The following is a 23,598-nucleotide window of genomic DNA, read 5'->3' as shown; positions in this document are numbered from 1 at the left end:
GGAGAGCCCGAGCCCTCGCCTCAGCTTCTTGCCCTCCGATTGGTTCAGCGCATTGAGCCCTGCCCCTCAGCGGGCGGGGTAAAAGCGTTTCCCCGTTTAAATATAAGGAGGCGGCTTTTTTTAAACTGCCTGTAGGGGGGGAAGGGCGGCGAGCAAGCGCAGGGTCGCGCTGTGGCGGCTCCGTCGCGCTCCAGCCGCCGCTGTTGGCGCCCCTCTTTCTACCCCCCCCGCATGACTTGCGCGCCTTTTCGCTTCGCTCCTTCCCCCGGGGTTTGAGGGCGGGGGCGGGTCGAGGAAGGATGCTCTGCTCCGCAGGTTACTTCAGCAGCCTCTGCTGCCCCTTCGACGCCCGCGGTTGTCGGCGGCCTCACTGCCAGTACAGGCACGGGGCGGCGCGCCGCGAGGAGCCGCCTCCTGCCCCGCGCCAGCCGTTGAGCGGCTCCTCTGCTCTGGGTGAGGGTGGAAGGATGGCTGTGGGCTTTAGTGCGGGTGAGGATTGGGGCTAGTCCAGACCAGCCGGGGCTGAGGGGACAGAGGAGCAACGTGTGTGTACTTTCGCCCGTGCCCGGCCCGACGCTGCTGTCTGTCAGGGCCGTCGTCGTTGTTTTCTGTCTCCTCGGGGGCTTTTCTCCCGCGCCCTGGGTGTATTTCCCCCCAGATCCTGGGTCGACTTCTCGTATAGGCTCAATGCGAGTCTGCTTGGAATGGGCTGTTAAATTTGAGGCTGAATCGATGTCACACGAGGCTCTACGCGGGTCCTCCTGTGATTCTTCCCTCATCCATCTACCCTTCCCATCTCCCGATTTTGAATTAGTAAGTATGGCGGCCTTCCTCTCGCCCGCCCGAACAGCCCTTAACGGCGTAGGCAGTTAAAAATAATATTCCCATTTATCGGACTGCGGAGATTTTCGCGAATTGGAATGCAGTCGCAAAGGGAATGCGCGTTCCCGGTGTTTGGACGGTAACACGCCACCAAAGGGGGGCATACCGTAATTGCAGTTCGCGCTTCATTTAACAGAGCGCAAATCTGTACATGTCTACTCAGAAGTAAGTGGCATTGAGTTCAATGGGGCTTACCCCCAGGAAATTGGGCATAGGATTGAGCTGTGAAAGATTCTAGCAAATCAGATTTAGTCACCCGAACTCGAAGTGCTCAATACCTGGGAGAACAACCCCCAGGTGTTTTTTTTTTCCTGCTCCAGTGCATATCACCAATATTGGGTTAATCCAGTCCACTGTGTGCTTCCTTGAAACGATCGACTTAAAAGTTTATGGTGCTCGTGATATGGCAAAGAAAACACGGAAAACTATTCGCCTTCCTCCTGAGGCTCCTCCCACTGTATTAGGGTTTGATTTGAGCGATTCAGGATTTAGGGTGATGCGTGGTTGGTTCCTATCAATTATTTTCCTTCCTGCTGAAAGCTTAAGTGTGGGAACTGGCAGTGACTTAAGCTTGTTCGTTTTCAAATGTGTTTTCGTAGCCCTGATCACCTTCACCACTCTAGTGGCTTACTCCAAGCGCAGCAACATATTAAGAAGCTATTGTTTTATTAATGTTTAGGTTAAAATAGACAAGCTGTTTCTTAGTTGTCCTTTAGGGAATGTACAGTGGAACTTGATAAAAAATAAACTAAGAATAAGTGGCCTCTTTTCTTGACCAGTATGATAGGAAACAGTTGGAATAGCTTAAGTTTTGCGGGGTGTCTCCCCCCCTTGCAGTTCTCAATTTTACTACCTGACTGGGGATTCATTAGGGAGTGGGAATTAGAGCACTAATTCAGAACAACATTGTACACCCTCTGCCACACTACTTATGCTAGACTGTCATCATTCAAAAAATTCACATAGAGACCTGTTTACATAAGTGTTAATTTATGGTGATTTAAAACTTTAAAGGAAAACTGGCTTTTTTCCCCTATGGCCATTTTCTCGAAGATTCAATAATCTAAATTCATTTATTTGAGTAACCCCTCTAAAAGTAATTCCTGTTGTAACAGTTTGGAATACCTTTGATTTCCAAGTAGACCCAACATAAGTTACCACAGGAATGTTTTAAACATTCCTCATGAATTTCATGTACAAAGACACACTGAATGATGTATAAGGTTTATTTTCAAGGTAACAGCCATTTTCTTTAATGGATGTCACTTTCATGTAAAGGAAAAGCATCGTATGAGCCAGGTTTTAAGAGATGGTAGAGTGTTACCATTCTTATTAAGCTGGATAGCATACAGCAAAAAGGTGTGAATTTATGTATTAAGAATACAAATATTACTCATCTCTTATAATAAAAGGAAAGTATGAGCAGCATGCCTTGAAGATGGGGTGTATAGTGTTCAGCTCAGTTAGAAATGGCACTGAATTACTCCTGGGTTCCCACAGGGGAAAAGCCATACTCAGGTCAATTAATGACTAGCAGGCATTTCATATAGTTACTTTTGAGACTTATTTGACATTGTTTACATCTACCTATCCGTCTATAACTTTCCTACATAAATTGAAAGTGTATGTATTGACTCAAAGTATATGAGCACTAACTGTAAGTATCTGCATTCTGCACTGAAAGAAAAACCCCATAGTTTTGTGCACATGACAGCAGTTTTTGCCTATGGCAGCTGATTTATATAATAGGGTTATTATGTGCAAAACCTGAATGGACTGAAGATGAAGCCAGTCATGTCTGTTGGAAAATTTTCCAGTGCATTATTTTTCTGTTGAATCCATTTCATAAGTTCATTAGTAGCAATTAATGGATGTGAGTTGCAAATAGAATACTAGGCAACCTTGGGAGTTTCAACATTGTAGATGAGTGGCTGTCAGCATATTCACAGTTTGGGGGGTTGCTAAAATTTATTACCGTGTCAGCAGTTTTCAGATCTAATTTGCATAGGAAGTTTTTCCAGAAAATACCCAGTTCACAATTTTCTGGAAACCTCTCATCACTAGTGAAAACTCAAGAGGTGGTTGTGCAGATAAGTGCTAACATTCACTAGAATGGGTAATGCAAATGTTCCTTTCTAAGGCTACTTGCTAGCCCTTTCTCTGTGGTTGCAGGATACTATCCTGTTTGTAGAGCAACACAATATCCAATGTATGCTGTAAGAGTGGCTTCAACAATATAAAGGTTTTTTTGTTTTGTTTAAATGAAGCTGTGAAGGAGCTGAAAAGTTATAGTAAACCCAAGTTGTAATACTCCAGATATTGGATCTATCAACTCCTTTAAAAATTAACCCACACTGTGTGTCTCAAGCAGAGGGCAAAGCAGAATGCGTTTAACCAGGCAGAGATTCTTTAACTCATGTGAGAGTCCAGTAAGACAACAGGAATCAATATATTCTTAATCTAACCGTAGATTTTTTTTTACTGTGCCCCTATTCAGCAACTGAAACACCCACTTTTACACTGGACATGTCTATGTATGCTCTTATTGTAGCTTTATTTTATATCCATGGGGTTTTACTGCAGAATTCTGAAAAGAAATATTTCTCATTTTGTTAGGGATAGATCTATAAAGGCAGAGGGAACAGCAACTAAGAAACATGGTGAGGGACTGGAAACTGAGTGAAGTTGAGTTGCCAGGCTCCCTATAGTTTGTAATAATTTGGTAAAGACTACTTGCCTAGTTTGAGGGTTTTTTATTTGCAGCTCTGAAAACTTGATGATGCTTTACATCAAAGATCTAGATCTAGAACATATATTTATTCCTCCTGGCTCCTAAGATCTTACAGTAATACTTGCTTTCATTCCCTCATTCAAGGAAGTGTGATTGTTAGGAATATAGGATTGCTCCTTTTTAGTAGCAGCACCTATGTAACATGTTGTGTAACACTTTTATATAGGTTTGGATCCAATGCTATCCACCTGTGTGCCTGCTAAAACTGCTCAAGATGATTGCGGAACCCTCTGGAACAGATTTGGGAGCATGCAGGGGTGCTGCAGTGGGGGGAAAAGCAAGTAGAGGTCTTGCTACCCAATTGGGCGTCATCTCCTGTGATGTTGGATTAATCCATAGTTTTTATATCTGAATTCTTAGAATTTTTGTGGTGGCTCTAGTAATATTTGTAAGTGTTTTTGACACTTTATTTATAGATAAATGACACATTAATACATACATGAACAATTGGCTGCAATCCTATGCCCACTTACTTGGGGGTAAGCCCCATTGAACTCACTGGAATTATCTTCTGAGAAGACATGTATAGGATTGCACTGTTAGTATTTAGGTATTTGGTGCCTTTTTCCTTCTCAGTTATGGTCATGATGATTTCTAGGTTTTCATGAGGATTTTTTGGCTCTGGGCTGTAAGTCTTAATGCATTCACGTTTGAAAGGCTTTAGGAGCGGCTGAATTAGAGCATTGACATATCTTTGGTTCATTCACAGCAGTTTGGCTGAATTATTTATTCATGGAAACAACTTAGATGGTTAAACTGGGTTGAACACAGGGTTTGTATCATGGTCTGTCACCTTAAAACAATATTGTAAACTATTCTAGTGTCTTTTTTTTTTTAAGGTTTGATGACAGAACTCATCAAGACTTGATGACAGTTTAGACGGAAGTTATGGAATTGCACACTTTAGTGCTCAATTTACATGTAGGTGAAGTTTCTGTGTATAACCAATAGCTATTGTGTTTATATATTTTTCTTCCAATCAACAGGGCTTGGTAAAAATATCCAAGAACTAGAAAGAATCAACAAAGAAATCCAGTTAGTCAAGACTGAAGTTGAAGAACAAAAAAAACTCTTGTATCATAACTTGGTGCAAGACAATCTTAAAAATCCTTTGACTCCTGCAACAAATTACATACAAAGAAATGTATCTTTCTCTGATGAAGATGGTATCTGTAATACTCCTATAAAAGACAAAGATAATGACGTTTCAATCTCGAAGGATTCTAGCAAATCCAGTAAATACATTCTTGATCGGAGCTGCCCAGTTACTGATCTTGAATATGATCCGTTACTTAATTATTCTGCAGGTCTTAGGTCTTCCTTGAAGGAAGAAGATGAAAACTGCATGCAGCACTCTAAACATGTGAAAATGTTTTCTTGTGGAAACCTGCAAGGGTCTACAAAAAACTCACCATGTGGAAGTAGATGTGGATCTCCAAGGAAGAGATCAAGAAGTTCTTCTCCTATAAAACTTGAAATAAAACTCCAGGAGTCAGATGATGATATGCTTATAATAGATGCTCCACCAGAGCTATCAAAGAAGCCAAGAATAAGTAGGACCTTTAAAAAATGGAATGGGGAAGAAAATGAGAGTTTCAGAACTAATGTAGAAACTGTGGGAAACTCTGATACATCAGAAACATTAAATATTAGAGAGGGGAAAAGACCAGAACATACCATTGTTGGTCTAGATAATGTTAATCAAAGTGATGGAACTAAAAATGAAATAAAGTATTTAACAAATGATAGTTCTTATTTACTAGATATAAAAGTGAGTACTTTGAATGTAGGAAGCACACTTGATGATCAGAGAAAATATTACCCTGCTACTAAAAGTAATATATTTTCTCAGATGAAGTTTGAGATGAACAAAGAAGTCTTCAAAGAGGATTCGGTGAATGTCTCTGTTAAAATGTGCAATGTATCAGAGCAAGGTAATAATAAAACTTTGCTTAAAAACAAAACTCAAAGAAGCATAAATTCTAAAGACAGTTCAAAAGATGGAGTTGTGCTATTACAAGAGACTTCTAAAAATGTACCAGCACATTTAGGGAAATGGAGCATGCAGCTACATGAAAAACACGAAATATGGGATGATACACAAAGCTTTCCTTCTCCAGTTTTCGGTGATAAAATCTCTCTTGATACAGACTGCTTCCTTGAAAATTCTATAGAAAATTGTGGCAATAAAACTGTGCACACAGATACCAAAGAAAATGAGATAATTGTATTAGACTCTTCTGAAGATGACTCTGAAGAAGATACTGAACTTTCTGAGTCAGATGATACCATGGAAGAATGTCGAAGAATTTTCAATGAGTTTGCTGAACGTGAAGCACAAAAAGAAAAATTAGCAAAGCAGGTACTTTTGTTTTTCTCAATTTTTGTGTAATTCCTTTACAACAGTCGTCCACAGCCTGGTGTCCTGCAGATGTTTTGGACTACATCTCGCAGCATTATTGACCATTGTTCATGCTTTCCAGGGCTGATGGGAGCTGAAGTCTAAAAGATCTGAAGTACACCAGGTTGGGGGGAGATTGCTTTATTTATTTATTATTTATTAAATGTTTTAATCGCCCATCTGGCTGGTCACCCAGCCACTCTGGGCGATGTACAACATACAACAAAACAGTTTAAAACAATAAAATTCTACCATAAAAACATTTTCTAAAATACCCTAACCCACCCCAAATGCCTGCCTGAACAACCACGTTTTTAATGCACGACGGAAGCTCATTAAAGAGGGGACATGACGGAGTTCCCTAGGGAGGGAGTTCCACAGAGTGGGGGCCACCACAGAAAAGGCCCTCTCCCTCATCCCCACCAGTCTAGCTGTCCTGGCTGATGGGGACAGACAGAAGGCCATCCAAGGCTGATCTTGTTAAGCGGCCTGTCTGGTGCTGCTGGAGGTGCTCCATAAGATAGGCTGGGCTGGAACCATATAGGGTTTTAAAGGTCAAAACCAACACCCTGAATTTGGCCCGGAAAACAACTGGTAATCAGTGCAACTCCTTCAGCACTGGAGTGATGTGATCTCGCCGGCGGCTGCCTTTAATCAGGCGAGCCGCCGCATTCTGTACCAGCTGCAGTTTCCGAACTGTCTTCAAGGGTAACCCCACGTAGAGCGCATTACCATAGTCTAAACAAGAGGAGACCAGGGCATGTACTACCAATGGGAGCAGATGGTCGGGAAGGAAGGGGCTCAGCCGCCGTATCAGATGGAGTTGATACAGTGCTGTCCGGCTCACAGCTGACACCTGAGCCTCCATGGACAGCTGGGAGTCTAAGATGACCCCCAAACTGCAGACCTGGTCTTTCAAGGGTAGCCGTACCCCATTCAACACCAGGTCAACATCCCCTATTCAACACCCCCTATTCAACACCAGGTCAACATCCCCTAGCCTCCTCTTATCTCCCACCAAAAGTACCTCGGTCTTGTCAGGGTTCAGCTTCAGCTTATTCCTCCCCATCCAGCCACTCACCGTCTCCAGACGTTTGGACAGGGATTCTACGGCCAACCTTGGTGAAGATTTGAATGAGAGGTAGAGCTGCGTGTCATCTGCATATTGATGGCACTGCACCCCAAACCTCCTGATGATAGCCCCCAGCGGCTTCACATAGATGTTAAATAGCATCGGGGAGAGGATGGAACCCTGTAGCAAACCACTTGGTAAAGTGGTAAAATGGTAAAGAAACCACTTGGTTTCTTTACCATTTCAGCAATACATTTTGTTGTGTCAATGACGGTTTCTTGGATTCACTCAATAGAGCTCTTCTTGTGTTGAAAGCTCAAGGCATATTCCCTTGGTGAGAATCCAGAGGACAAAATCCAATGTCACTCTTCTCACAATGGACTTTCCCCTCCTCTGTACTACAGTCTCCTATGCCCCTTTCAAAATCTGTTCTGGAGGTTTCCCCACCCTCGCACCCCAAGGTCTGGAGTAGATTTTAAGGGCATGCTGGGCAAGCAGGAATCACACCCCAGTCCTCATTCCACTGACAGAAGCTGTTCTGTCACCAGGAGGGGCTAATTGGTTATAACCCAGAATTAACTGATGATAAAAATTCAAACTAACGTTACAAAAACATTTTGTAGAACAATTGTAATACTTCTGTTAAATTAAACTAAGGCTTATTGTAATATTACATGTTTCATTCTAATTTCTTGTTAAATACTAAATTTATAAAAATTTAAGATGAGGTTTGAGGGTTAATTTCCGCTGTGCAATAATAGGAAAATATATCTTATGCAACGTTTCTTTCTTTTCCATTTGTAAGAACTACAGCAAAATATTGTATCTTTGTGGCTTTCGTGTTCTGCGTAGCTCTTGCATCACGTTTCTTTTTATTAATAAACAGGCACTTGCAGTGCAAGCAGAAGTGGATTCAGATTTGAGGACAAATATGCTTCCTGGGCAGAAGAAGAGAATTGCACACACTGCAAAATTTGGTGTGAGTTCTTACTTGGGAGTTTGGGGAAATATTTGCTAATATTAGATTATGTAGGTGTAAGTCGTATGTTATTGCAACTATGGATTGCATCCAATGCGATTGCTGCATGAACAGAAGGGCTTTCCATTATGGATGGAGAGTGATGCTGGGGTCTTTATGACCAGAAGTTCCTGTTGACAGAGTGATTTGGTCAGATTCAATCCATAATGTACAAATACACCAAGCCCCCTTACTTGAACTGAAATTTACACAGTCATGGGGAAGTAATTGTGCTTTAAATTTTTTGATTTACTGAAGTAATAAAGACATTCATTCATATATTAAAACAATGAATTATGTACTAAACATAGATTTTTAAAATATTTTATTGCAGTTTTTTTAGATGGGATTACTGCACTCTGAAAAAATAATATAATAATCCAACTGAGCCATTTTGCTCCCTTTTATCATGCTTTTAAAATGGCTATTCACTTGATATAAAGAAATGCAATTTAGGCATGCAGCAATTCAGAAATATAACAGCTCAGGGGTTAAGCCATTGTAACCCTCAGTATTTATTAGCTTAATGTTAAAACAAAATCCATTAAAAAACCTAGGGGCACAGTGTGGGTCATAGTTCTTAATACCTTGAATGGTACATTAGTATTTTTTTCTGTCAAAGCCTGTTAGATTTCTCAGGCAAGTTCTAAGGCTTGTATTTTCATACATGCATTTTCATCACTTGACTGAAAATCAAATGTTGACTTCATGTATGACTCATGGATTATAACACTGTAGATACAATTGTCGCCTTAAAACATAGTACTTCCAGTAGAAGTAGTTCACACTTCGGAAGGGTTTGTACCTAATGCTAAACTATGATCTAGCACTACATACATGAACAGAAAAGACTCCCTTGTGCACTCCCTCTTCTTTGCTGGGAAGGGAATAAACCAGGATTCAATTTTACTTTAGCCAATTCGTAGCTTGTCATTTCATGTGAACTTAAAATAAACTCTAGTTGCTAAATAAGCCAACTTCAAACCCAGGATAGTTTAGCTGGCATGTTTAATAAATGAGTGCTTATTTTAAACCATGATTCCTGGTTCACATGTAATAAGCCAGTATCCTGATTTGTTTCTCCTCCCAGCCATGGAAATGGGGAAGTGTATGAGTGCTGGCTTCTTTCTGCTTGTGCATGTAATGCTAAATCCTGCCTTAGCTTACCTGCAAATGCAGCCAGTTGGCAGTAATCAAGCTCTGAGTTATCAAATAAGACAACAAATTATGTGTAAACATTTTTGAACAAGCCCTTAATGGGAAAATGGTTGTGATGCAAAGCACTCTGACTTTAGTATAACTGTATTAATAGCAAATGCAGTAGGGACCCAACGATTTGAGCCAATTTTCTTTGTGAAGAAATTGAGATACTCATGTGCATTCTCAGCTTGTAATTTTAATTTCAGGTAGCAAATGTGTTATGATACTTACTGAAGAAATTGTTCTTTCTTGATACTCACCAGGTTAATACCACAAAAGAAATAATTGTACCTTTTAAGGCACCACTTCCACAGCAGACGTGTCATTCCAGAATATTGCAAGCACAGCAACAGGCAGTGCAAATAACAGCTGCTATTAAAAGTGGTCAAGCTTTTGTTGCTGCAACTTGCAGCCATAAGAAGAATCCATCTGTAATTCCAGCTGCTCAGATGCAAAGCATGGGACCTATGGGTATGACCAGTCAGTATATCCTAGTTTGCTATTTGTTGAGGGGGTTTTTTTGTAATGTGAACTCTCCTCAGATTGACATTAGAAATCTCTTTAATTCTCTTTTCTCCCCTCCCAGAAATAAGCTCCTGGGTATGCAAAGAATGAGGGGTTGATTATTTCTAGACTTTTGATCCAGAACACGCCTCATCACTAACATAAATATATGATCACGCATTGATGGCTTAGATATTTGTAAACGTCTACGGGAATACATTGATTATAGTCAACACGGGACTTACAGGCCTTTGATTCATAGGATGATGATTCTATAGGTCCTTGTCCTCTTCCCATATCCCCACTCTTGTCATCCATGGATACATATGAGTACATTCTGTACTCCTGTTAACCCCTTCCTGTTCTTATGATTGGCAGGCAGCACGTATGGAGTCCAGTAACTGTTTTCTAATATGAATTGCTTCCCTGCAAATTGTTTTTCAGACTGATGTTGGAATTTGCCCATTCAATAGAGTTTGGCCTGGCCTGCGTCTCTTTCTATATTATAAATGCTGAGTCCACTCTAGGACAATAGTTTGGGTGCTAACTACAGAGTGCCTTTTGTAGGCTGCTGACGAGGTCAGTTTCTACATAGGGCTATTGATGAGACCTTTTGGACTCTATGCGACCACCTCAACAGCTTAGGCTGTAATCTCCTTCTGGTAGGAGCCATGTCGCCCCGGCAAGCGTCCTGCAGAGGCTCCACAAGTCATCTCCTCAAACAGCTTTTAAAAGCAAAACCTTTTCATCTTCCCCTGGAATTAAAAGGGGAAGCTAGAGTACATCTGGATAAGATCTTGGAAGAACAACTCCTTTTGCAGAGCAGCAGAAGAGCTGGACTCTGAGGTCAGTTTTCCGGAGCGTCATCTACTCAAGCTGTTTTGAAACTCCAATGTAATTAGGAGACTTCAGGGCTGATGAGTTATGAATTAAAAATACCAACAATATCTGAGGACCTGCAAAATCTGTTGAAGTGACTGTTTGTTTGTAATTATACTTACTTACTTTCTTTACGGAAGAGGAGGACGGCAGCATCACGGGGAAGGGAAAAAGCCACGGGACCACCGCCAACTCTCCCAATCTCTCCCTTGGCAAAAGTTTCTAGTGATGCCTGAGATGTAGGGAAGTTGCTGGCTCTGATAAAAACTTCGTCTTCTCAATTAGTAGAACAGGCTAAGAGGCTGGATACATCCCAAGAGTCTATTGCTAACCTTCAAGGGGCTGTGGATTTAATTAATAGCTCTTTGCAAAAAATGGAATTGAAGGTTAATACTCTCCAAGTCCAGGTGTCTGCTCAAGAGATGGCTATGCATGTCTCCCATAATATCCTGTCTGCGAGAATTTCCCAACTGGAGGCACATACTCGTAGAGCAAATCTGCGTATCCTTGGTATCAAAGATCTGCCTGCAGTAATCAAGCTCTAAGTTATCAAATAAGACAACAAATTATGTGTAAACATTTTTGAACAAGCCCTTAATGGGAAAAAGGCTATGTGATGCAAAGCACTCTGACTTTAATATTACTGTATTAATAGCAAATGAGATAGGGACCAACAATTTGAGCCAATTTTCTTAGCCAAAAGTCTGTCTAAATTCTTAAATAAATTTCTGCATGAGCTACTCGCTCTGCCATCTGATTCTTTACTCAATATTGAGCATGCATACCGTGTTCCAGGTCCAGTTCGTGGCATCAGAGGGACTGCCTATACTGTTATAGTTCAATTTGCAAGAGTTTCTACAAAAAAATCATATTTTGCGCTTGGCAAGAGACGTGGGAGAACTTTTGGGGGGGCCAACACGAGACTTATGTTATTTCCGGATTACACTAAAGGAATCGCTGACAAAAGAAGACAATTTACCAAGGCGAGAAATCAGGCAAGACAAATTAATCTGCAATATCATATCAAATATCCTGCTATATTTTGCATTCTTTTTGAAGGCCAGATGAAAAAGTTTTTAAATCATGAAATGGCAGCGTTTGTTGTGATCCACACAATCAAAGGCTTTAGCGTAGTCAATGAAGCAGAAATAGATGCTTTTCTGGAATTCTCTTGCTTTCTCCATGATCCAGCGAATGTTGGCGATTGGATCTCTAGTTCCTGTGCCTCTTCGAAACCCCGCTTGTACTTCCGGTAGTTCTCGGTTCACATACTGCTGAAGCCTAGCTTGTAGGATTTTGAGCATAACCTTGCTGGCATGTGAAATGAGCGCAACTGTACAGTAGTTTGAACACTCTTTGGCATTGCCCTTCTTTGGCATTGGAATGTAAACTGACCTTTTCCAGTCTTGTGGCCACTGTTGAGTGTTCCAAATTTGTTGGCGTATTGAGTGCAGCACTTTAACAGCATCATCTTTTAGGATCTTAAATAGCTCAGCTGTCATCTCTGCTAGCTTTGTTGTTAGTAATGCTTCCTAAGGCCCACTTGACTTCACTCTCGAGGATGTCTGGCTCAAGTTCAGTGACTATACCATCATGGTTATCAGGGACATTAAAATCTTTGCTGTATAGTTCTTCTGTGTATTCTTTCCACCTCTTCTTAGTCTCATCTGCTTCTGTTAGGTCCCTGCCTTCTCTGTCCTTTATCATGCCCGTCTTTGCACAAAACATTCCCTTGATATCTCTGATTTTCGTGAAAGGATATCTAGTCTTTCCGATTCTATTGTTTTCCTCGATTTCTTTGCATTGTTCATTTAGGAAGCCCTTCTTGTCTCTCCTTGCTATTCTCTGGAACTCTGCATTCAGTTGCATATACCTTCCCCTTTCTCCCTTGCTTTTCGCTTCCCTTTTTTCCTCAGCTACTTGTAAAGCCTCATCAGACAGCCACTTTGCTTCCTTGCATTTCTTTTTCTTTGGGATGGATTGAGTTGCTGCCTCCTGAACAATGTTACGGACCTCCATCTGTAGTTCCTCAGGCACTCTGTCTATCAGGTCTAATCCCTGAAATCTATTCCTCACTTCCACTGTATATTCATAAGGGATATGATTTAGGTCATACCTGAATGGTTTAGTGGTTTTCCCTACGATCTTCAATTTAAGCCGAAATTTTGCAAGAAGCAGCTCATGATCTGAGCCACAGTCAGCTCCAGGTCTTGTTTTGACTGACTGTATAGAGCTTCTCCATCTTCAGCTGCAAAGTACATAATTCATCTGATTTCGATATTGGCCATCTGGTGATGTCCATGTGTAGAGTCGCCTCTTGTGCTGTTGGAAAAGAGTGTTTGCTATGATCAGCGTGTTCTCTTGGCAAATCTCTATTAGCCTTTGTCCTACTTCATTTTGTACACCAAGGCCATGCTTGCCTGTTATCCCGGTGATTTCTTGACTTCCTTCTTTAGCATTCCAATCCCCTATGATGAAGAGGACATCTTTTTTTTGGTGTTAGTTCTAGAAGGTGTTGTGGGTCTTCATAGAACCGATCAGCCTCAGCTTCTTCGGCCTCAGTGGTTGGGGCATAGACTTGAATTACTGTGATGTTGAATGGTTTGCCTTGGTTTCATACTGAGGTCATTCTGTCGTTTTTGAGATTGTACCCCAGTACTGCTTTTCCCACCCTTTTGTTGACTATGAGTGCTACTACTCCATTTCTTTTAAGGGATTCTTGCCCACAGTAGTAGATATAATGGTCACCTGAATTAAATTCGCCCATGTCCATTTTAGTTCGCTGATTCCCAAGATGTCGATGTTCAATCTTGCCATCTCATGTTTGACCACCTCCAGCTTGCCTTGATTCATTTATCTTACATTCCAGGTTCCTAAACAATATTGTTCTTTACAGCATCGGATTTTCTTGTCACCACCAGACACATCCACAGCTGAGTGTCCTTTCGGGTTTGGCTCAGCCGCTTCACTTTCTGGCGCTCCTTGGAAATTCCCTTTGCTCTTCCCCAGTAGTATATTGGACACCTTCCAACCTGAGGGCCTCATCTTCCGGCGTCGTATCTTTTAGCCTTGTGATACGTTCCATGGGGTTTTCTTGGCAAGAATACTGGAGTGGGTTGCCATTTCCTTCTCCAGTGGACCACATTTTGTCAGAACTCTCCACCATGCCCTGTCTGTTTTGGGTGGCCCTGCACGGCGTAGTTTATGGCTTCACTGAGTTACGCAAGCCCCTTCGCCACAACAAGCCAGTGATCCATGAAGGGGAGACATGATATACTGTATAATAAAATTCCTATTTGTGTGTGTATAGATATGTATACATTCATATATAGATTTAGAAATGACACTATCTAAAATATGGATTGCATAAAATTTATTAGTGATTTGTTACTATTATTACTTATCCTTTTTAATTTCTTTCCTTTTTATTATTATTATTATTGTCATTGTTATGAGACTTTGATTAGTAATATTTTTGGCTGGTTAAATTGTTAAGCTTTACTATTATATGCTAATTGAAGGGCAATATATGGTTATTGGAAATGAATTGTAGGCTTGCTCCTTTGCTGTAAGACTGGTGATGATATTGAAATGTAAGATTGAATGCTGTACTGAATTGTAATATTGGCAATGTTATAGGTATAACTTTTAAGTAGAATGATATTTGAAGTTTGTGTGTAATGGAGTTTAAATTTAATCCTTTTAAGTAACTTTTTATATATTTTCTTTTTCTTTCTTGCTTCTTCCTTTTCCTTCTTCTGTTTTTTCTTCATTATTGCTGTGTCCTCCTAGGAATACTGTATTGTTGTAAACTGTAGATAATGACTTGGTTGTTGGTACTGTTTATTTCATTTATAAAGATAAAAAATAGAATAAAAAGTATTAAAAAAAAACACACAGCGTAGGCTGCAGTCATATACTTACCTGGGGGTAAGTCCCATTGAGGTCAATGTGGATTACTTCTGAGTAGAGATGCATTTGATTTTTACTGTTAGTCTCCAATCCATACCGATGTTTTAGTTTTAGAGGGACACATGCCCCCAGTCCTGTTGTGTTAAATATTGCCCTCCCCCTGGAAAAATAGTGTGGTTATGCTTTAACTCGGTAGATAAGTCCTAGAAAAATGATGTGGCTAGAAAAATAAGACTACTATGAACAATTACTTATTTCAGGAATTGTATCTAACAGTACTTGATGTTTCCTCCAAAGCAAGGGAGCTGCCTTTTTATCTAGAGTCCCTGGTGGAACTAATGTTGAGTTACGAGGGATGATTTGGAGAATTGTTATTTTATTCATTGCTATTATATGCCTTAAGCACTACATTGTTGTTTGTTTCTTTCCAAAATTTAGGACATTTAGGCTAGATATTGGAAAGTTGGCTTTATCCAAGGTAGCATGGAAACCTTCAATGAGATCAGGTGATGCATGTGACATTCTGTACATTATATCCATGGCATGGAATGGTCACACAAAAGCACTTCCTTCCTTCCACATAGCTGGCATAATGTGGGGTCTGGTATGCACTATAATTTATTTTAGCTTCCAAATAAGGGATGTAACAGTTTAGCTTTATGTTCAAGAAACTGAAATGAATTCATAAATACAATTCAAACTACACTGTTTATCTATTTCAGTTTGTTTAAATGTGTTTGAAGTTCAGCCTGTTGCAACAAGCAGTGGTCAAGTGAATGTACTACTTCCTGGAAATGCACTAACAGGTGTGCCGTGTAGGCTTTCTAATAATCCTGTGAAAAGGATTACTCCTATACCAATTAAGGTATGGTATACTTTCTTTGTGCTAATAGAGAGCAAAAGTCTGCTGTGTTTGAACGACATTGTATTCAATAACTTTATGTAAGTGTTGGATATATGATACCTGACCTCATTTTACTTTGTGGATTCCTTCTAATTTTGCTGGGTGGACTTCACATTTTTATGTAACTAGAAGAGAACCTGATTCTCTGAGTTCACCCATCCCCACCCATCATTACTGTAGCTTACATCAGAAAATGATGGCTTTCCCATGGGATGGGGGTGGAAATGCTAAAATAGGCACAGTAAAATATGAGATGATAGACAGAATTTAGAGGATATGGATCACTGAAAAATATGTGCTGATCAGAAAAATCTTTTACCAATACTGTGAAATGCTAGGGAAGGGGCAAACTTCCTTTTCACATTATATAAGTTTCATTAAATGTTCATCTAAATTTACAGTATTTTGTAGGAGGCTGTGTAGGGAACTTAAACCACACATTTTAAACAATGAAACAAGCAAGACAGACAGACAGAGACAGGCTGTTTAGATATAGAGACTAGATTCAACGAAGAATAAAATGTATGAAACTACTGGGGAATGAATGAGAAACCAAAGTATAATGTGCCTTAAAAACCTACTGGAAATCTTAAAATGGGTGACTGCCTTAATGCTCATTTTTTATTATAAAGCGAAACCAAAGCAGTATAGTACGTTCAGATAAATTTTCAGCTGTTCAGACACACATGTTCTTAAAGATAAAAATAACATTTCAGGTGTCAAGTCGGAGAAGGCCCTCTGTAATTCCAGAACTGGGATCCAAAGTACCACATGACATAAGACAACGATATGTCAATTCTTTTGTTGAAGAATTCTTGAAAGTTTGTGCAACAGTAAATGAAGCTTTTGACAAGGTCTGCATTAGTTATAAATTCCAACATAAAATATTTTTAATGACAGTTACATAAACTCTGGATATGAAAAATTATCAGATCCGAGTACCATGTTGCAAAGATGCATGCAGTGCAATCCATGCTGGTGTACAACTTCTGATGTCAGTGGGGCTAGCTATTCTCCACCCCTCAAAGCCTGCACTGGAATACAAACTTAGTCAGTATGTTCGTAAGATATTTTGAAAATATCTTAATTGAGGACCACTCATGATTTCAATCAGTAATAATCTTTGTTCTCTGATGCTTTCTCTTCCTATCGACCTACTGACAAGTTTGGGCTCATGAAGAAGACATTCCTTTCTCTTGGGCAAAAGTGATTGGAAGTATCTATACTTCAGTTAGAATTTGTCCTGAAAAGTATGCTTTAAATTAGTTCTAAATATTTAATTTTAATAAATATTATCAAATTATGTTTAATTTATTTTAAATTAAATTGAATATTATCAAATCAAATAAAATATTAATATTTTAATAAATACTAAAACTATCCTTCCATTCAACATTGCTCAAATAGTTTTTTTTGGGGGGGGGAAACCTTTAGGGTGCAATCCTATGGTGATAGTCAGCCGCCTCCAAACTCAGAAGCAGCCAACTATCCAAAAAATCCTATGGCCGTCTAGATGGCCATAGGATTGTGCCCTTAGTAATGAAGTAGCTAGTGCTGAAATGTATAATGAACATTATTTTCCTATGTGTTGAATTATGATTGCATATTGAGCAAAAAGCCAACAACCCAACCACTAAACTAGAAATAACTGGAAATGAATTAACATAAATTCTTTGCAAACCAGTCTGGATGCAAACCATTGCTTTCAATAAGAGGTGTGTATTTTTTTAAAAAAATAATTGGTTTAAAATAAAATCTGAAATTTAAATTTACATTGTTTACATTGTTTGCATTGTTTAAATTTAATTTAAATAAACATGATAACTATACTTCTCTCTGAATCCATGACCATCCCTTAAACACTGTGAAAGTAATGGAGAAAACTGTATGACTAGCCACATGTTACCCTATGGGGCTTTGGACTTGTTTCTCAAACAGCAGTACATGCCACATGGTGAACCATGTATGTGAGCTTCAAAAGCATTCTGTGAAGGAAGCAATGGGAGTGCGGGAGATAAAAAATATTGTATGGTTCATCTGAAGTGGGCTCTGGATGGTGGCCATTGAATTTTAAAGGCTGTTTTTAATATAAGGTAAAAACAATGGTACAGTACCTTGCTTTTGAGGTCACACATCTATATGAGGTGCAAAAGGTCATTTGTTGTAATAATAATAATAATATCTTAAAACTAATGGTCAGGAGCTGGCAAGTTTTCGTAGGCAATGGGATCCATACCCTGGCTTTAAGAGATGCCAGTCTGTATCTCATCATGTTCATCTCTTGCCCCATCTTGGATGATCTCATTCCTAACGTATATCTTCAAAGTACCTGAGAACTGAATACATTGTAGTGCTTAAATTATAAATATTTGATGCTGCTTACAAACTGAAATCCATTCATTCCACAATTGCCCCCTCTTTATTTAAACATATAGAATGCTGCTTACTATATCCTAGGTAGTATTAAGGTTCTGTTTAGTTGTAGATCAGCTTTATGCGTAGGAAAATTCTGGAGGATAAATAGGACACAATTCAACTCGGTCTTTTCTGTCAGTGATCTAAAGGGGGAGGAGCCCCAAATCAGTGGTAGAGCACATGCTTTGCATGTAGAAGATTCCAGCTTCAGTCCCACTGGAAAAATAATCTCTACTTTAAAATTTGGAGATCCACTACCAGTAAGAGCAGACAACACTGGGGTACATGGACCAGTGATCCAACTTGGAATAGGACAGTTTTGTGTATTCATATGAAACAGGGATGGCATGTTCATTTGCATCCCTATCAATCATAATGTTTATCATTATTTAAATCTGATTTAAATGCCTTGATTAAACTAATCTGGACTGCACTGTAGCAATCCCCCCCACCCCACCCCCTGTAATATAATCTTGCAGTATTTCTTGGTTTGCTCATGCTAAAGAGCATGAATTCACCGTCATATTTGCTTTAAGTTTATGCGGAATCCATGATACTAACAGATGACAGCGGTAGCTTTCCGAAGAGATCAGATGTATACTGTTCCTGTTCTGTATTTCTGTAACTATTTGCATTTTTATTAGCTTCTTGAATGTACTTCTGCTTCCCATACTCTGTTCTAAAAAAAAAAAGCCAGGGCAGTTGTTCAATTTGCAGTGTATGTCATATTAACTTTTATTTTTTTAATGTAGGCATTGATAGAAGAAAAAGCAATATATGACCGTTGTGGCGGTAAAAGTATGTACTTGAATATAGCTGTGAACACACTTAAAAAACTGAGGGATCATGGCAGTGTGTCAGCAGATGGTAAGTTCTTTTGTATGGAAGAGAAAATTGGTAGTTATGATAACTATATCTGTAATAAGAAGTTAGTATTAACTCTCTGTATTAAATATATATATATATATATATATATAACCTGTAAATGTTTTGCATGTAGAAATGTGTACACTTAATGATGTAGGGCACCTGTGGTATTGGGAAATAACGAACGTTTATTTTATATAGGTCAACCTTCTGGCAATAAAAGTACTACTACAACTGGGTTTAGAAAACAAGAAGAAAAAAATGGTAACATTATCGTTTTCTTTTGAAAACTGCACAGAGCTATTCTAATCTTTCCATGAATGTGGAAATTGTAATATGTAGGTACTTTTCTCTAGCTTTCTGATTCTCTTATTTGATTATTGAGTGAGGATTGAGTTCCTCTTGCAAGTTGTGGGCCCTTGCACACATTCTATCTGCAGCTAGAAGAATCCCCTCGATCAGGGGAGTTGGGTAGAGATAATTATCAATGATTAATTAATTGATGTAAGTTTTTTTTAAAAAAAACAACAACCCTGAAATAATGCAAAATATTGGGTGTTTTCAAAATACTTCATAGTCTGTAATTTGCATTGAGCATATGTCTTAGTATAGAAGCCAACCCTGTAGATGTAATTTCAGACACAAAACAGCTGGTATATGTGCAATCATTGCATGACTCCAAACATTCTAAAATAATGGATGCTATAAACTGAAATATTCTTGTAAAATTTCCTGTTTTTTATGGTACCAAGCAGAAACAGGCAAGGGAATATCTTTTTTGAACTACTTTTTATGACAAAAGGCACGCAACCTCCAGAGCTCCTCAGATAATATTTAGAAAAGCTATGAAAAGTTTAGAGGCTTATATAAACTGATCAAAGGAAAATTAGCTGCTACAGACTGTTCATAAACTGAATCTGAAGAGAGCTGTAATGTCTAACTGACAAGTCTTCAACTTCTTTGTTATTGTTTTGTTGGCATGATCAAGATTTTACAGGAATTGCACTCTATAGAGTTTTAGAAGACTATACTTTGACTGAGGAACAGTTGAAGGAAAATGGCTTCCCCCAACCAAATCCTGAGAAACCTGGCAGTGCTATGTTAGGCAGTGGCACCATAAAACCAGCTGTATCTGACTGTGAGTAAATTAGAACAAAATGACACAGCTAGAGGAATTGAATTTTCTAATAAAGATTAAAAAGCCTTAAACATAAGATTGTATCCTACTCCTGAATTCCCATGCATTAACAACTTAATATAAATTGCTCGGGTGATAATCCATCTGTTCCATACACAATTCAAATATATAAGCTAATATTCAGTAGTCGGTCTGAACGACTACTTCCAAAATACTTCTATTTTGATCTGTAATTTAGCAGTGGTAGAGGTTGTACTAAAACTCAACTGCCTAGTAACATGAATGGGAATCTAGTGCCATTTGGGTTTTGGGATACATATGGACAGCATAATTTTTCAGGCCTCTGTTTTGACTTAACATTGGATTACCTTATTGGCTACAGCTTCCAGAAGGGTCTGTTGTAGATGTGGAGAGATATATACTGTGACTTCGTCAGGAAGACATACTCGGAAAGAAGAATGCAACTACCATTCTGGTAAAGTATTACGACATAAAGGTAAGAATAAACTCCTCTCCCTCCTCCAAACATAGACTGAATGCATGAGTGAGTTTAAGGCTACTAAAGCCTCTTTAATGAGCTTCCGTCATGCATTAAAAACGTGGTTGTTCAGGCAGGCATTTGGGGTGGGTTAGGGTATTTTAGAAAACATTTTTATTGTAGAATTTTATTGTTTTAAACTGTTCTATTATACGCTGTACATCGTCCAGAGTGGCTGGGTGACCAGCCAGAGGGGCGATTAATAAATTTAATAATAAATAATAATAAATAAAAAAGGAGTGCCCAGTGAAGCAGTGATAAAAGGAAACTGCAGTAAACCAACTTTAAGCTACAGTTCCCTGTTTCAGATGTAATGTAGAACGTAATTTAATTTTACCAGCATTGCAGTACTGAGGTCAGTATGTGAAGGAAGAGTATGTGGGCCAAGTACTAGTTCTTGGCTTCCTATAGGGTCTATAGAGATAGTGTAGTTAAAACTACTAAAATAATTATAGTGAACTACTTACACTTGGCTTAGCACAGTCCTTCATTTTGCTTTCCCCCTCTCTTCCCAATTTTTGTATTAAAATACATAATGGATGTTATATACTGTATGAAGCATCTAACATAAGGATGTTAGATGCTTCATACTGTAAGCATAGTTTATAATCCTGAGCGAAAATGGATGAGAATTTGTATTAAAAGTAGAATTTATTTGGATTGATAGAGACAAGGTTGGATACATCTAATCCTTGATGCATCAGTATGTGATCCTTGAAATTCAGCTTTTTTGTTGTTAAATGGATACTTTTAAGTAGAGCTGCTCACTCATTTTAAGCAGGCATTTGATTCATATTAGTACACTAGATTGAAATCTTAATTTTCTGGATAAGAGATGATCTGAAGTTCTTCATCAGCCTCCTTTTCCTTTTTCTGTAATAGTTCCTGGTGGTTTGGAGACACGCTACAGTTGTTGTGAAGGAGTGGTTGGTTCTCCTGGATGCCAGGTTGCAAAGGTGAGAGTACTGAACATCAGTGGTTCTCACATTTTGAGAATATATATCTATAGCCTCTGGAATGAAAAGGAGAAATCCCTGCGAGAATGAATATGTGTGTGTGTGTGTGTGTGTGTGTGTGTGTGTATATATATATATATATATATATTCATTCATTCATTCATTCTCTCAAGGATTTCTCCTTTTCATTCCAAAGGCTATAGATACCTCAGACCCGCCTGGTTTTGGTCATGTTTCCAAACCAGCAAAACCAGGTTGCCAACAGTTCTCATGCCAGGAACACATCTGTGTGGGGAAGATTGCAACAGTTTCTACCAGCCTGGCAACAGTCAGTCTTTGACTGCTAGGTACTCACGGCCATATGCAGTGGTTATTCCACAGAATTCTGGGACCCCTCATCCTTGATTTATTCAGCCTCCGGCATCATGCTTCAGTACAAAACATCAGATGATATCCCAAGCAATTCAACACTTGCTCAACATCTGAGTCATAGAACTAATACCACATCAAGAAATATTCACAGGTGTTTACTCTAGCTTTTCCATCGTGCCCAAAAAAGATGGAACCCGGAGAACTGTACTGAACCTCAAACAGCTCAACAAATATGTAAAATATGAAAACAGATTTTTTTGTGGAGAAGGATTTTGTTCTTTTGACTACACAGTATGTTAGAAATAAGGTGAGAGTAGTGCTTAATTTCTAAAGAGATGTGCTGGGGTCCCATTTTGTGTGAAAGCTATGTGTATATTCTGAATTCTTAAGTGTTAGGGAGAATGGGTAAGCTGTAATTTAGTGACAAGATGCACTTTGAACATGCTTAGAGCCATTTTTATGTAAACATTCTAAGACTTGGCATTGGTATTGAAACCACTCCCAGGAGTATATCTTCATGAACAGCTGGTGTCTCTAAAATAGAGGTGCTACAAGGCTCATCCACCATTTACTTACTCACTTACTTAGGTTTTATTTTTTTATTACATTTCCGTACTACCCATTGGCTGAAGCTCTCTCGGTAGTTCACAAAACAAAACTTAAAACCATAAAATACAATAACATAGTAAAACTTAATATAAAAACCGTAGGATTAAAACAGAATGAAACAATAGTAAGAACTAAAATAAAATTGCACTAGTGCAATTTTTAAAAATGAAAGACTAAAAACCTGGGAAAATAAGAAGTCTTATCTGAGAAGAAGGCAGAGGTGGGTCTGAACCCCCAAACCAGTTGCTACTGCTTTCATCTAACATTTGCTGTTGTGACATCTATTCTACAGAAAGCATGCTAGTGCTTTCTAATTGTTTTGTTTTTTCCCTGTATTAAGATATATATTGCCTTTTGCTTAAATGTTCTGTTTGTGCTGTCCCAGAGACTCTGAGGGGGGAAAATATACATTTAGAGTGTATCAAGTAGTTCATCTTAAAATTAAAAGGGTGTTGTAAATCCTCAGCCTTCATCAGCATTAACTAATACACAAATCTAGGCAAATAAGCAGGCAAAATAAACTTCTAAAATATGCTTAGGCCTTGGTGAATTTTTATGTAGAAGGGAGTACTAGAATTGTCAGGTAGCCAAAATCACAGCAAGATAATGTATGAGAAGTCACTTTAACACAGTGCTGTGATCACTTAATCAACAAATTTCCCCTGAAAGAGGAAATTGGAAATGGAATGGTAACTGAATTTTCCTTAATGCTTTTTAGCTCCATGTTCACGATGGCAGAAATGAAAACAATGATGGCTTTGTGAAGACTTTTATCAAACCACCTCTACTAGATGGAAATCATGGTGTATTTGCACTAGATTGTGAAATGGTATGCTAAGAAAGGATTGTTTTATTTAAAAGCTTCAATTTTAAAAAGTGCACTATGTGTTTCTTCCCTGGCAGTAATGACTCTAGTGTCATTAAGGGGCACACGTGTTGTGTAAGCTGCCCTGGGCTCTTTGTGAGGAAGGGCGAGATATAAATAAATAAGACTGTCATCAGTTTGGAAATGGAGATCAAGCAGCTTGTTCTAAATGAGAAGGAAAAATGGCCTCATAAGATAAAAATCTGTCAACATTCTGAACTTTACAGTTTATTCTCTATGGGTTGGATCCAGGTTTAGGTGTGTGCAACTGGGTT

The 23,598-nt window shown here is 38.9% G+C and overlaps 1 protein-coding gene across 4 annotated transcripts in view; it reads left to right on the top strand.

The window, feature by feature from the left end:
• Window positions 1-127: 127 nt before the first annotated feature.
• LOC146352667 (RNA exonuclease 1 homolog) overlaps window positions 128-23,598 on the top strand; it is a 36,042-nt gene continuing 12,571 nt past the window's right edge. Inside the window, exons 1-12 of one of the 4 annotated variants that reach the window (XM_084832143.1) lie at window positions 128-315; window positions 4,660-6,035; window positions 8,033-8,125; window positions 9,628-9,835; window positions 15,382-15,524; window positions 16,280-16,417; window positions 18,731-18,845; window positions 19,047-19,109; window positions 19,834-19,983; window positions 20,366-20,479; window positions 21,404-21,477; window positions 23,177-23,287. In XM_084832143.1, coding sequence (XP_084688269.1) covers window positions 300-315; window positions 4,660-6,035; window positions 8,033-8,125; window positions 9,628-9,835; window positions 15,382-15,524; window positions 16,280-16,417; window positions 18,731-18,845; window positions 19,047-19,109; window positions 19,834-19,983; window positions 20,366-20,479; window positions 21,404-21,477; window positions 23,177-23,287 — 2,601 coding nt within the window. In that variant the 5' untranslated portion in view covers window positions 128-299. Of the gene's footprint in view, window positions 814-4,659; window positions 6,036-8,032; window positions 8,126-9,627; window positions 9,836-15,381; window positions 15,525-16,279; window positions 16,418-18,730; window positions 18,846-19,046; window positions 19,110-19,833; window positions 19,984-20,365; window positions 20,480-21,403; window positions 21,478-23,176; window positions 23,288-23,598 lie in introns of all 4 variants that reach the window. The other 3 variants (XM_084832142.1, XM_084832145.1, XM_084832144.1) reach the window with 3 other exon arrangements.

Source organism: Heloderma suspectum, chromosome 2 (genome assembly GCF_057233095.1).
Source record: "Heloderma suspectum isolate Gila_16-S chromosome 2, 16-S_ref, whole genome shotgun sequence".
In the NCBI taxonomy this organism is placed as follows: Eukaryota; Metazoa; Chordata; class Lepidosauria; order Squamata; family Helodermatidae; genus Heloderma; species Heloderma suspectum.
The sequence above is the reverse complement of the archived record's forward strand: the minus strand, read 5'-3'. Positions and strand labels throughout refer to the sequence as shown.